Raw genomic sequence first — 15,651 nt, forward strand, 5'->3', positions numbered from 1 at the left:
TTTCTATTTTCCAGTAGATGGTGCTGAATTGCAAGATTTATTTAGCTCCATTATCTCCTAGTCTTGAAGCTCCAAAAGACAGTATTAGCCAAGCTGCTTGTTGGTGGGTTTTGTTTACTCACCATATAGTGACTCCACCCCAAGCACCTGTCAAGGATGAATCACAGAGGAAACAGTGCTTCTACTACATTAGCTCTTGGTTTACATATAATATGCTCCTAGACACAACTCTAAGGACACCAGGGAGGCTAGTTTTGGGAGTCCAAGTGGTAGCAGGGCTCTGTGGTTTAGTTTCTTTGTCTGAAACACCACTGCCCATTCTGCCAGTGGAGAGCCCCATGCGAGAACCCTGTGCTCTGTCGGGCATCTGCTGAATCAGACACAGTTCACTCCCTCACTATTCCAGCCAAAGGAAGTGCCTGCTAGGCCAGCTTTCTCCCCTCTCCTGGCCAAGCCGGGAACTTCACCATTGCATGGCTGCCTATTGTGGCCTTCTGCACTTTCCTCACATCTTGTCTTCCCCTTTATTCCTGGTTGCCCACCTTTAGGTCTTTCAATGCATGGGTCTATCAGACTTGCGTCTGTGTTGAGCAGGGATTTCTTTGTTGAATTATGGTTGGTTAACTTGTTGAAAATTCAGGGGGAGAGGTCAAGGTATGCTCTCACGCCGCCATTCCTCTGACATCACACTAGGATTAGATTTATAAGACATACCATTTTATACATTAAAAAGACTAAAGATGACATCCTTAAAAGGATTAAAGACATAAAGAAGAATCTAAAAAACACAATAGCCATATACACTGAGTGGCCAGATTATTATGATCTCTGAACGCATAATAATCTGGCCACTGTGTATTTGTATCTCAGATGGGTACCAAAAGTATTCTAGACTTTTGCTGGAGATCAACCACCTATTTGCCCTGAGCTTTCTATCAGCCAGTGCAAAGGGGAAAACTGATCAGGTGCACAATTTATAGTATCTTTGATATCAAATAAATGAGGTACTCAAGAGAAGTACACTGAGTGGCCAGATTATTTTGTGTTCAGAGATCATAATAATCTGGCCCCTTAGTGTATATGAAAGGAGGAGAAGGACGTTAGGGAAAAAATAGAAATGAAAAAACGGTCATTATCATTAAAATATTTATTGGGTTATAAACAATATAGAAACCTGGGAGATCAATCTGAGGAAATTTTATAACCACAATGAGATAAAGAAGACATAAAAGATGCTAAGACATGAAATATAGATGAAAGGTCTAATATGTTTAATAGTGATTTCAGAGCATCAAGTAGAGAGTGTTTTATAGATTTTGAAATAGAAATTTGCTTAAAGTGTTCCAGAATTGATGAAATAATTTTTGTGTTAGAGGGAATAAAGTGTCATGAGCAGAATAAATAAAAAAATTACAGTCCCAGCACATACTAGAGAAATTGTTGAATGCCAAAATGTTAATAACCTATAAAGCATAATCGTTAACAGTGGAATAAAGTTTAAACTGCTGACTTTTTGGTACCATAGATAGATGACAGAAGATAATAGAACTTTATTTCCAGAGTGCTAAGATAAAATAAATTGTGGGTGTGTATGCATATCTAATTTGAGTGAAATTAAGACATTAAGTGTTCATTTGTCAGTAGATCCTTCCTGAAAGAACTGCTTTGTGAGTACTTTAGAGTGATGGAAATTGAATTTAAATGGAGTGAGGTACAAAAAATATTGGTGAACACAGAAATTCTCTAAATAAGATATATATTATTAATCATACACACACACACACACACACACACACACACACACACACACACACATATAGGCTAAGTGACTGGCCATACATCCGTCCGACCGACTGACAGACTCGCTGGTACATATGACATTCACTGGCAATTGAAAAATGTTGACTCGTGCATGTGCGATACATATAAAGCTCTCACATTTTACTAATTTTCTTTCATCTCTGACACTTCTATTATAGAGAAAGGGCGAATAGTGATATTAAAATATTTCTTCTAATTAATTGCCTTTCAATGTGCACAAATATGTGCACTGGGCCACTAGTTTATGCTAATAAAAGGGTAATATGCTAATTAGACCGGATAGACCAGATGTATTCCAGACATCCTTCCTGACAAAGCCGGGATGTGGCCGGCCTGCAAATCCCTGGCGGCCTCTTGCCCCAGCTGGCCCTGCCCCCCAGCGGGGACCCCCCTCCCCCGATCTGGGGCTCCATTCAAGGCAGGCCAGCTGGTCCCCACCCGTGCACCAGGCCTCTATCCTATATAATAAAAGGGTAATATGCAAATTGACTCTAAAGGCAGAACGACTGCTGGACCAGTCAATGTGAGGTGCACGTACCACCTCTTAGTTCCTTGCCCTGGCCAGCAGGCTCTGATCACCTGATGGCCACCCACAGCGGGGGCGGGACCAGGCGAGCGGGCGGAAACAGCCGACCTTTTGGTTCCTTTCCCTGGCCATCAGACACCAATCACCCGATGGTGAATGGGGAATTGGGGCTAGGTGGTGGCGGGGGGTGGGGCTGGCTTCGGGCAGCTGGGGAAGATGGCCCTGATCGTAGGTCAGATCTAGGGACCATAACCGCGCATGAATTTCATGCGCCAGGCCTCTAGTATATAATAAGACACCAACAGCGATAAGGATTATAATGATTAATTAAAGGATTATTAAGAAAACTAGAGGCCCAGTGCATGATATTCGTGCAGGGGTGGGGGTGTCCCTCAGCCCAGCCTGCACCCTCTCCAATCTGGGACCCCTGCAGGGATGTCCGACTGCCCGTTTAGGCCCGATCCTACCGGGATCCTACTGCCTAAACGGGCAGTCGGACATCCCTCTCACAATCCAGGACAGCTGGCTCCCAACTGCTCGCCTGCCTGCCTTCCTGATTGCCCCTAACCGCTTCTGCCTGCCAGCCTGATCACCCCCTAACCACTCCCCTGCCAGCCTGATTGATGCCTAACTGATCCCCTGCCAGCAGGCCTGGTCACCCCTAACTGCCCTCCCCGTCAGGCCAGGTCCCCCCCAACTGCTCTCCCCTGCAGGCTTGATTGCCCTCAACTTCCCTCCCTTGCAGGCCTGGTCCCTCCCAACTGCCCTCCCCTGCTGGCCATCTTGTGGTGGCCATCTTGTGTCCACATGGGGGCAGTATTTTTGACCACATGGGGGAAGCCATCTTGTGTGTTGGAGTGACGGTCAATCTGCATATTACTCTTTTATTAGATAGGATAGAGTACTGGTGCACGGGTGGGGGCCGGCTGGTTTGCCCTGAAGGGTGTCCCGGATCAGGGTGGGGGTTCCTTTGGGGTGTGGGGTGGCCTGGGCGAGGGGCCTGTGGTGGTTTGCAGGCCGGCCATGCTCCCTGGCAAGCGAAGGCCCTGGTATCGGGGATTTATTTATTTTCTATAATTGAAACTTTGTAGCCTTGAGCGGAGGCCAGGGACGGCCACAGTGGGCGGGAAGCTTGGCTTCCTCCATTGCTGGGGAAACCCAAGCCTCCTGCTTGCTCCGTGGCTTCAGCCATCTTGGTTGGGTTAATTTGCATACTCGCTCCTGATTGGCTTGTGGGCGTGGCTTGTGGGTGTAGCAGAGGTATGGTCAATTTGCATGTTTCTCTTTTATTGGTGTAGATGATCTTAAAACATTGGATACAAATAGCATATAAGATTGAATAGAGCCCTGGATGGGTTTGCTTAGTAAGTTGGAGTGTCAACCCCTGCACCAAAAGGTTGTGGGTTCAATTCCTGGTTCGGGCACATACCTAGGTTGCTGGTTCGGTCCTTGGTCTGGGCACACACAGGAGGCAACCGATTAATGTTTCTGTCTCACATTGATGTTTCTCTCTTCCCCTTCTTCTCTCTGAAATTAGTAAACATCTTTGCATGAGGATATAAAAAAAAAAGTTTGAATAGAGTAGGTTTGCGGTGGGAGGGTTGAACAGGTGAGTGGGTGGTGCCAGGCCAGGGCGGATGCAAGTGGGGGCCTGATTGCCCCACAGACGGTGACCAGCAGTGGTGGCTAGGGATGGGGCTGCCACCTGGCTCCCAGGCACTGAGGGGGCTAGGCAGGGGGCCCGTCCCTAACTGATTGCCCTACAGATGATGACCAGCAGAGTTGGCAGGGCGTGGGGCTGCCCCCCGGCTCCCAGGTGCTAAGGGAGCTGGTTGGGGGGCCGGGCCCTGACCGATTGCCCCGCAAGCAGGATGGTGGAGTAGGTGAGACGGCAACACCAGGCCATTGTGGGGTGCTGGCGTGGCTGCGAGACTGGGGGTGCGAGCTGGGGCCTGATCTCTGCAGGCCACCCTGAGGGACTCCACTTGTGCACCGGGCCTCTAGTAGTAATAATAATAGCATCAGCAGCAGTACTCAAACTGACCACAAAAGAACTTAAACTTATCACCAGGAAATTTCTATTAACCATCTAAGTGGCATATAACTTTATATTCAGTAAACTTTGCAGATTATAGAAAGAAAGGAATGTTTCACATTATATACTAGAGGGCCGATGCACAAAATTCATGCAAGGAGCTTGGCCACCGCCCACCAACATGGCCACCTCAGCCCTCGCAGCCCCGGCTTTGTCCAGAAGGTCTTCCAGAAGAATGTTTGGCCTAATTAGCATATTATGCTTTTATTATCTACTAGAGTCACGTTGCACAAAATTCGTGTATGGGTGGGGGTGTCCTTCTGCCCCGGCAACACGCTTTCTAATCTGGGACCCCTTGGGGGATGTCTGACTGCCGGTTTAGGCCCCATCCCACAGGGATTGTGACATCCCTCTCACAATCTGGGACTGTTGGCTCCTAACCACTCTCCTGCTTGTTTGCTCCTAATTGCTTCTGCCTGACAGCCTGATCACCCCTAACCACTCCCCTGCAGGCCTGATTAACACCTAACAGGTCCTCTGCTGGCCTGATCACTCCCAACTGCCTTCCCCTGCAGGCCTGGTTTCCCCTATTACCCATCCCTGCCAGCCAACTGTGACAACGTGGAGGCGGCCATCTTGTGGCGATGTGGTGGCGGCCATCTTGTGATGATGTGGGGAAGCCATCTAGTGACGATGTGGGGGTGGCCATTTTGTGGCAGCCATCTTGTGATGGCATGGGGCAGCCATCTTGTGAGGGCGTGAGGGTCAATTTGCACATTACCTCTTTATTATATAGGACTAGCAGCCTGGTGCACGAAGTTTGTGCATTGCGGGGGATCCCTCAGCCCGGCCTGCACCCTCTCCAATCCGGGACCCACCGGGGGATGTCCGACTGCCTCTTGCAATCCGGGACCGCTGGCTCCTAACCACTCGCCTGCCTGCCTGCCTTATCACCCCTAACCACCTATGCCTGCCTGATTGCCCCTAACTGCTCCCCTACCAGCCTGATCGCCCATAACTGCTCCTCTGCTGTCCTGATCGTCCCTAACCGCCTCTACCTCGCCCCGCCTCTGGGACCTAGGATTCCCTCCTCAGGCCGGTCACAGGCACCTGGGCCTGGGCTTCCCTCCCTCTGGACGGCTGCAGGCACCCAGGACCCAAGCTGTCTTTGCCCAGGCTGCAGCCACAGGTGCCCTGGACTGTGAGGCGGGGGGCTTGTCCCTCTCCCAGGCTGCAGGCGCAGGCGCAGCCTCTAGCACCTGGGACTGCAGGGCGGGCGACTTGTCCCTCTCCCGGGCCGCAGGCACAGGCGCAGTCACTGGCGCCCAGGACCGTGGGACAGGCAGTTTGTCCCTCTCCCGGGCTGCAGCCCTAGCTGCTGGCACCCGGGACCGCAGGGCGGGTGGCATGTCCCTTTCTTGGGCTGCAGCCTGGCTGGTCCCTATTCCTCTCGTGTGAGCTCATTTGTGTCTGGCTGGTCCCCATTCCTCTCTCCCCAGTGTTGAGTGTCTGAGCGGTTAAGGCGTGATGGCATGAGGGCGTGATGACGATTTGCATATTAACTCTTTATTATATAGGAGGATATATATAAAAGCCAAGTAACCAGGACAACTGGTCGCTATGATACACACTGCAGCCAGCCAACCGGCCTGATCGGGGGCGGGGCCGGCCAGCCAACCTCCAGCGGCCCCTCCTACCCAGCCAGACCCCACCCGTGCACAAATTCGTGTACCGGGCATCTAGTTATAGATATAAAAGCTTAAACAGCGGCCCCAGTGACTGGTCGCCTAGTCACTATGATGCACACTGACCACCAGGGGACAGGCGCTCAACATAAGAGCTGCCCCCTGGTGGTCAGTGGGCTCGGCAGGAGCAGCAGGTGACGTTGGACTGCTGGTTTCGGCCCGATCCCCGCAGGCTATGCTCAGGGACCCCACCCTAGCACAAATCTGTGCACTGGGCCTCTAGTGACTGTGTAATTTCCATAGGGAGTTAGACTAAACCAAACAACAAAGGAGAATCATAGGCTAATTTAATTTGAAATATAACATAAATTCAATATAAAATAATAGTAGTATCCATAATGTTATAAAGTAATATTGATACGAAGCAAAATTGGCTTTTGTAGGATGGATTTACATTAGTAAATGTTAGCAGTAAACTAAGATATTTGTGTAAAATAACAGATCAAAGAGAAAAAATATCAGTGCATGCAGAAAAGACCATTTGATAAAATTCAGAATAATTTATGATAAAGGTTCTTAGCAGATTTGAAGTAGAAAGGAACTTCCTTAAACTGATAAGGATAGGTATGATAAGAATATATATGTTGTTAATGGTGAAATGTTTAAACCTTTTTAAAGTTAGGGACATTGTAAAGATGTTTCTTCCACTCAGAAAAAATGGTAAGAATGCTATTTCTAAACACCACTAACTAGAGGTCTTAAGTTAGTAGAATAAAACAAGACAGACAAATAAAAGATAAAAGTATTAGAAAGATGACACAAAACTGAAATTATTTGCAGATGATATGACAGCCTGTGCAGAAGAAAGTATAGTTTCCAATATGAGAAAATTTTGCAAAGTTGCTAGATACAAGATCAATATATAAAGATCTGCTGGTATAATATTTAAAAAAATCATTTGTAGCTTTAAACAAAGACTTGTACTACTTAGAAGTTTAACAAAAATGTACATGATCTTTATGTTGAGAATCATTGGTTGACTGAAAAAATAGAAAACTTAAATATGTTGCATGATTTGTTATTGTTTTATGGGACGGGAAACCCAGCATCATACTGATGACAGCTCTGCATATGAATACGTAATTCAGTCAAAATAGAAGCTGGAAGTGTCTATGTGTGTGTATGTGCATCTTTCTGTAGTTTGACAAACTGATTTTAAAATTTACATGATGAGCAAATGACGAATAATAGCCAAACAATTTTGAATAAGAATAAGAAAGTAGGAACTGATCTTACCCACTGTTAAGACATTGTTTCCTTCTGTTTCGTTGACTATAAGTAGACAGTAATAGACAAAAAGAGATAAGGAAATAATGGAGAATTTTCACATGGCTGCCTGGTTATATAGAAACTTGAGTATGTGGGTATTACAGGTAATTGGAGGGAAAACAGACTATTTGATGAATGGTTTTTTAGGACAATTGATTATTTATATGGACAATAATAATTAGCTTATTTTATTATTTATTTATTTATTTATTTATTTATTTATTTATTTATTGCTAATTGTCACCAGAGGATATTTTTTCCATTCATTTTTAGAGAAAGTAGAAGGGAGGGAGAGAGGAATAGGGAGAGGGAGAGGGAGATGGAGAGAGATATCAGTGTGAGAGAGACACATTGATTGGTTGCCTCCTGCATTTGCCCCTACCAGGGCTGGGGATTGAACCTGCAACTCAAGTTATGTGCCTTTGACCGGGAATTAAACCTGAAGCCTTCAGTGTGCAGGTCGTTGCTCTAACCATTGAGAAACATCAGCCAGGGCAATAGTAAATTCTTATTTTACACCATATCTAAAAATAAACTACAGGTAGAATAAAGATTTAAATCTGAGAAACAAGTTTTTAAAATTTTATTTGTAAACATAAAACAATATCTTAACCACAAATTGGAAAAGAATTTCTTCAGATATAAAGCACAAGGCAAATAAGCAAAGATTGATACGTTTGATTACATTTAATTTTTAATTTCTATATGTCTAAAACACCAAAAACTTTCTTGGAAAGACAAATGTAGGCCATGGCATGTTACACATATAATTGACAAAGGTTTAGTGTGTCAAATTTATAGAAAATCTCTACAAATAAATAACAAAATGGAAGATAGTATTTACAGAAAAGTACTAAATGTACAAGCAGGCATGTACAAGACATGTAATTAAATGTCTATGAATAAGAGAATGAGTAAGCTGTAGCATATATAGTAAAACACTAAATAGCTGTTAGAAATGAATGAAGTAATACAACACAAATAACAATACAAATGTAAAATTATGCTGAATGTGAGTTTCAGCATATATACATACTAGAGGCCCGGTGCACGAAATTTGTGCACGGGGGAGGGGTGTGTGTCCCTCAGCCCAGCCTGCACCCTCTCCAATCTGGGATCCCTCTCACAATCCAGGACTGCTGGCTCCCAACTGCTCGCCTGCCTGCCTACCTAACTGCCCCTAACTGCCCTCACCTGCCAGCCTGGTCACCCCTAACTGCTCTTTCCTGCTGGCCCAGTCGCCCCCAACTGCCCTCCCCTGCAGGCCTGGTCACCCCCAACTGCCCTCTCCTGCTGGCCCAGTCGCCCCTAACTTCCCTCCCTTGCTGGCCTGGTCACCCCCAACTGCCCTCCCCTGCAGGCCTGGTCAGCCCCAACTGCCTTCCTCTGCTGGCCCATTCACCCCTAACTTCCCTCCCTTGCTGGCCTGATCTCCCCTAACTTCCCTCCCTTGCTGGCCTGGTCGCCCCCAACTTCCCTCCCCTGCAGGCTTGGGTCTCCCCCAACTGCCTTCCTCTGCTGGCCCGGTTGCTCCTAACTTCCCTCCCTTGCTGGCCTGGTCACCCCTAACTGTCCTCCCCTGCTGGCCTGGTCGCCCCCAAAACTGCCCTCTCCTGCTGGCCCAGTCGCCCCTAACTTCCCTCCCTTGCTGGCCTGGTCACCCCCAACTGTTCTCCCCTGCAGGCCTGGTCAGCCCCAATGGCCCTCCTCTGCTGGCCCGGTTGCTCCTAACTTCCCTCCCTTGCTGGCCTGGTTGCCCCTAACTGCCCTCCCCTGCATGCCTGGTCCCCCAAAACTGCCCTACCCTGCAGGCCTTGCCCCCCGCAACTGCCCTCCCCTGCTGACCTGGTCGCCCCTAACTGCTCTCCCCTGCAGGCCTGGTCATCCCCAACTGCCCTCCTCTGCTGGCCTGGTCACCCCTAACTACCCTTCCCTGCAGGCCTGATCACCCCCAACTGCCCTCCTTTGCAGGCCTGGTCCCTCCCAACTTCCCTCCCTTGCTGACCTGGTCACCTCTAACTGCCCTCCCCTGCTGGCCTGATCGCCCACAATTGTCCTCCCCTGCTGACCATCTTGTGGTGGCCATCTTGTGTCCACATGGGGCGACCATCTTTGACCACGTGGGGGCGGCCATCTTGTGTGTTGGAGTGATGGTCAATTTGCATATTACCTCTTTATTATATAGGATTCTATAGGATATTCATCCCTGGTCTCTGTAATATGTTTAAACTAGAATGTATCTTGATTCCATTTTAGATCTTTTGTCTTGATTCTTTCTGTCATCATCAGAATCTATTCAGAAGTACATTTTCTTAAGGTACTTTTTCCTGTACCTTTTTTCTTTTCATACTTTACTCTTTATGTTTCTTGTTGTATACTTGAATTTACCTGTGCTCTGAGATGTGCTGAGTAAATCTCCTTTCCCATAGCTGCCCCAGATGTTGTATTTCCCCTCTTGTGGACACACCTGCCAGCCCTGTGCACTCCCCCCCTTTCCTCCCCACACTAGAACCCAATTTATTCTCTTAGGATGTTTTGTGAAAGGTTTCCAGTGGGTCAGGGTCACACATCTATGACATGAGGCTGTATTAAAAGAAATTTTATTTCAAGCATCTGGGTGCAGACAGGCTGAGTTGGAAAAATGAGTCATTGGCGACTGGAGGGAGAGGCAAGGTTTTTATCAGCTTCTGTTGGTGACAGGCAGTTTCTGTTGACGCACCAAGCTTGACTGATGGGTCTGGTCCTTAGTTATCTAGGCTATGCGGAGCTCAAGAATGCAAGCTTTTGGCAAGTTATCTGCTAAGCACAATAAGTTTCCTTTTCCCCGTTTTATTCACTTTAACCCTTTCATTTGGGTTTTTGGAACCTGGAGTGAAACAGCCTGTATTTATTTATATTCAGCTGTGTACAAATATATAGATTTAGAATGACTGTTTCCTCTTGAATCTACTAAATATTTATTGACCTTTTCTATATGGTTTACATTGTTATGAACAAGATGAAGAAAATGTTTTTACCTTTGCTTGGAAGGGATGTTATGATTTAGTGGATCAGTTAGTCCTAAGAAAGGAACATGTCTTTGCCTTCTCTTTTTTATTCTGAATTTCAGACAGTTTTTTCATTCATTTATTTGAGTGTTTTTTTTGCATACAGGTACTATTTTGCTTTTCATAGTTAGAGAAATATAATATAGATATTATTATGTTTTTCAGAATTTGAACAAACAAGCATATGATTTGGCAAAAGCTTTACTGAAGAGGACAGCTCAAGCTATTGAACCATATATTACCAATGTAAGTCTTACTTGTAATTAGGTGTCCAAAGAATTAGCCAAAATTTTAAAGACTATTAGAAGCAATTTTTGACAAGTAGTACATACTTTTAAATTTTGTATTGTTTTCATTATTAAGTAATGTATTTTCTTTGTCCTTATTTAAAATTATTCTTGGTTAACATTTTCTAGAATGTTAACGCTCATCTTGTTTATTTATTCTGTGCTTCTTTCAAATTGCCTAGGAACTAAAACAGCTTTATTTGATTAGCAAGATATACTGTTTCCTAGTGTTAGAAAAAGAGTTAAATGTAATTAGATAAAACATATGGAACTTTTTATTATTCAGAGAAATTGTTTACAGCTTTTTGGAGATTAAATTGATTTGTACAAAAGGAAGATATGAACTAATATGAAGATCTAAAAATTGACGGCAAGTATGGATGGTATTGATTTGGTGAAAGTTGGCTATCTTATTTTGCCTGGGGGAAATTCCATACAAAGCTACCTTTTCTGAGAAAGGGGAAGAATTCCAATGAAATTGAGCACTTTCAAAATCACCCCACATCTACTTATTTACCACTAGAGGCCTGATGCCCGAAATTCATGCAAGAGTAGGCCTTCCTTCCCCCGGCTGCCTGCACTGGCTTCCCTCTGGCATCTGGGACCTGGGCTTCCCTCACAGCCCCGACTTCATCTGGAAGGACGTCTGGTCTAATTAGCATATTATGCTTTTGTTATTATAGATTGACAATCTTGTATTTGTTTTCAGAATAAATGTATTCCAACACATAGGTTCACTGATAGATATTTATTGTAAGTTTTTTCTCTCCACAGTTCTGTGAGTTGCACAAATCTAGATTGCACTATTCATTGTATTTTCATGTGAATGGTTCCTTTTGGAACAAATCTAGAACATTGTATAGCAGTTCTTTCTCTCCATCTACTTTGTGCTTTCACCTACCTTCAAACATGTAAATGATGTAAATCTTTCTTTTTGAAAAAAGTGAGAAAGAAAGCTTTTTATAATTACTTATGTACTTAATTTTCCTGAAATTATTGGAGACTTTTGCTTATACTACACAAAAATTAATTCAGTATATAAGCTACATCATGAAAAGATGTGCTTTGAAAAGTAACATACTTTAGACAACAGTACCTTGGCAAATCCCAATTTTTGTTTCTGACTATGGCCTTAAATAATAATAAACACATGATGATTAGGAAAAATATACTTGATTTATAAATGGTTTGGAGGGTGAACTTTCAGAAGCTGGAGAATCAAATTATGTAACTTATTTTAATAGCTCCAAGATTGGCAGGGAACTCTAAATGTTGATTTATTTAAGTTTTGTAAGTCTTGGGGAGTATATTGGTTAAATTGGGTGGATTGAATTTTTTCTTTATTGAGTTAATGGTACTTGAAGTGTGTAGACCAGACTTAAGCATTCTTTCGCCATGGCCCATTAGATACAGTAGGTGAGCTCCTCCTGGTGATTATTTATTTAAATTAATATTGCCAAGCTTGGATGCTTTTTAGGGAAACACAACTTTCTTTGATACCTTTTTCTGGCATAAAAAGAAGAAAATAACACCATGCCATGTTAATATCTTTTCTAGGGTTGGATAATCAAAGAAAAAAGGTTCAAGATAGAATAGTAGTATTTGTTGGAGCTAGGTTACTAGGTTCCTTATAATATACTTTCAACATTTGGGCATGCTTGAAAATCCTATCTAATAAAGAGGGAATAGGCTAATTGGCCCTCACGCTGTCGCAAAGATGGCGGCTCCCGCAGCCAATAAGGAGGGAATATGCTAATTGACTGCCCTGCTCTCAAAGATGGTGGCACCCACAGCCAATAATGAGGGAATATGCTAATTGACTGCCATGCCCTCAAAGATGGCAGCGCCCAGTCCCCCAGCCCCCCTGGGCCGGCCCGAGGCACAGGTAAGCCTCGGATGGCAGCTGCCCAACCGACGCCCGAGGCGCAGGCAAGCCTCAGATGTCGGCTGCCCAGCCACCCAGGGCCACCTGAGGCTCAGATAACCAGGGCTGGCCGAGGCTTGCGTTGCTGGTAGTGGCAGCAGCAGAGGTGTGATGGGGCATCGCCTTGCCCTGATCGCCGGGTTGCCTCCCGCCTCTGAGGGCTCCCACACTGTGAGAGGGGGCAGGCCAGGCTGAGGGACCCCCTCCAGTGCATGAATTTTCATGCACCAGGCCTCTAGTATTATAATAAAATGTAAAAGGTAAATAAAAGGACTAAGATAGGACTTTTAGCCATCCCAGGTAAATCAGTGTAAAAACATTTTCTTAATTACTTATGCCCTATGTTATAGTCCTGCTCTTAGTTCTTGTCTGCAAAAATAGAATCCCCCTATCCATACTTTCTTGTTTGTTATATCTTTATCAGAAGCCGAGGAACAGAATTAATAGAATGGTCTAAGAACACTTTCAGTTACATATATATTCCCAGTACTTTGTTATCTCTTCTTTCTCCTCTTTTCTTATATCTTGTTTTATTTGAGGATTAGCTGAGAAGTTAAGAATTGCTTTTTTCCCCCTCTTTTTTTGTAAGACTTATTTTTCTGCCTCACACCTATACATGTAAAATTACTAGAATTCTAGTGAACTTAATTGTCTTGATACAGGATAAAATGAGTATAGTTTTAAAAGTTATTCTTAAGCTTTTGAACTTGTATATGTAATGGCCATTATTTATTTACCTTCCTAGTTGAAAATTAGCAAAAATAGAGGTAAGATACTAAGGTAATAATAAAAATTATTATTATTAAAAATAAAACCCACTTCTATTTTTTATTTTTGTCTTTTTCACTCTTATGTATAGACACATTCACTTTGGTCTTTATAGATAGTGATTTCTGCATATGTAGGACTTAAGAAATCACTGGGGTGTTGTAGATTATTTTTTAAAATAAAAGTTATAACTTGACTCAGAAAACTAAAAAAAATATATGTATATTTAAAAATTTAAAAAGTACATAATGACAATTCAAAAACTTTCCTATATGGATCACTACTTGGTAATATTATTTTTCACCAGATCATTTTATCTTAAATATATTTTATTTATTTTTTTACAGAGAGGAAGGGAGAGGGATATAGGTTAGGAACATCGATGAGAGAGAAACATTGATCAGCTGCCTCCTGCACACTCCCTGCTGGGTATGTGCCCGCAACCAAAGTACATGCCCTTGACCAGAATCGAACCTAGGATCCTTGAGTCTGCAGGCTGACACTCCATCCACTGAGCCAAACCGGTCAGGGCCACCAGATCATTTTAATCAGAAGTTTTAGGAGACAGACACAAAATTATTTTCTTATACTGAAAAAAAATGTATCAAGTCCATTTTGATATAGGTAAAATTTTATTAAATTGCTTAGTCTTTCCTTAGCTTCATTTTTGCATCTGTAAATTGGGGTTAATAATGCTTTCCTTCAAAACTTTAAATCCACTTTAAGCTTTGTTAAAAATAAACACTATTATACTCAGTGCTTTTTTTTCTTTTTTTTTTTCTAAGTAATCTTCACCAGAGGATTTTTTCCCATTGTTTCTAAAGGGGGTGTTAGGGGAGACAAACATCAGTGAGAGAGAGACACATCAATTGGTTGCCTCTCAAACACACCCCAACTGGGACCCAGGTACATGCACTTGACTGGGAATCGAACCCACAACCTTCCAGTGTGCAGGCCGACATTCTAACCATTGAGAAACACCAGTGTGGGCATACTCAGTGCTTTAATTCAGGTTTTTCCTGTAATGTAGTGTTAACCTACAAATAACTCAACTTGGCTTCATGGTAAGAGACTGTTAAACAGTGAAAACACTTTTGTAATTAAAATTAAATGCTTAAGTCTAAGGTAGAATTTATTACTGACCATACACATACTCCTTTCATTAAGAAGCAATTGTTATAAAATAATTTAATTTCTAGTATGAATATTAGCTACCCGCTTGTAAGTGAAAAATGTTTTTTGAAAGGCAATACTTAATCAAATCAATATTTGCTTCCTCCACTAAATTGTAAGCCCTCATGTAGGGCATGAAGAAGACTGAGTTGGTCCTTAGCTTTATGGAGATTATATAAGTGTTAAATAAATGTTTTTGATGGAATTTGTAAGAAATAAACTAAGGAATGATTTTTTTTAAAAAATGAGCTTTTCCCAGACTAATAGAAGAGGATGTTTTCATCACCAAGGTGGCCATATTGGAAAAGATTATTGTTTTTTGTCGTTGTTGTTGTTGTTGTTGTTAAGGAAAACTAGATTTACTGTTTTTAAACGGTTGAAAATTTGTGAGTTGAAACAGCAAAGTTTATTTATTTTCAACCTAAATGAGAATTGAATGTTTAATGTCATGAAGTTCTTTTCCCACAAAATTGATAAAAAAGGAGGGAAAACAAATTGTTTTTAAAACCAATCAAGACTGAATAGTAAAACAGAACTTGTTCTTTTTTTCCCCTGCATGCCTAGGTAGTTTGTACAGGTTTATAGACCTAAGAAACTCTGTTTAAGAATGACCCAAGAACTAAAATAAAGCAGAAGAGACATAGAAATGTGAAGTCCTTGACTTTGTACTTTCCATATAGAAAGCCTTTTAACCAAGTTGTGTGTTAAACTGTCACAAAGAGAAAAGATTAGGGCAGCTTATGTGGCGTAAAGAATCCTTAACTCCTGTCTTCCAGAAGACAAGCTGTGTTGAGAATATGTGGTATATTCCCTGGGTTAATTTTTACATATTTGGAAGAGTTTAAATACTTAAGAACTTGATCATTATGCCATGTGTCATTACCAGTTTCAGTAGTGGTATGATCTGAATGTGGGAACTAGAGTTGGCTGCTTATAGAAAAAAAATGGTTCAAATTTTGATTTTCCTTGTGTTTATATGTGCTTTTAATTGGATTTGAATTTTTGCTATAAACCTTGTGTATTGTTTATTTTATTTTGTTTATGAGAGTATAAATG

The 15,651-nt window shown here is 43.0% G+C and overlaps 1 protein-coding gene across 6 annotated transcripts in view; it reads left to right on the forward strand.

Annotated features, from left to right (window-relative positions):
* The window catches only part of PDS5B (PDS5 cohesin associated factor B), a 183,126-nt gene that overhangs the window by 15,205 nt on the left and 152,270 nt on the right, over positions 1-15,651 (forward strand). For all 6 annotated transcript variants that reach the window (XM_080659888.1, XM_080659889.1, XM_080659892.1 and 3 more), the window contains exon 6: positions 10,609-10,689. In XM_080659888.1, coding sequence (XP_080516014.1) covers positions 10,609-10,689 — 81 coding nt within the window. The remainder of the gene's footprint in view (positions 1-10,608; positions 10,690-15,651) is intronic.

This window comes from Plecotus auritus, assembly GCF_963455305.1.
Source record: "Plecotus auritus genome assembly, chromosome: 3".
In the NCBI taxonomy this organism is placed as follows: Eukaryota; Metazoa; Chordata; class Mammalia; order Chiroptera; family Vespertilionidae; genus Plecotus; species Plecotus auritus.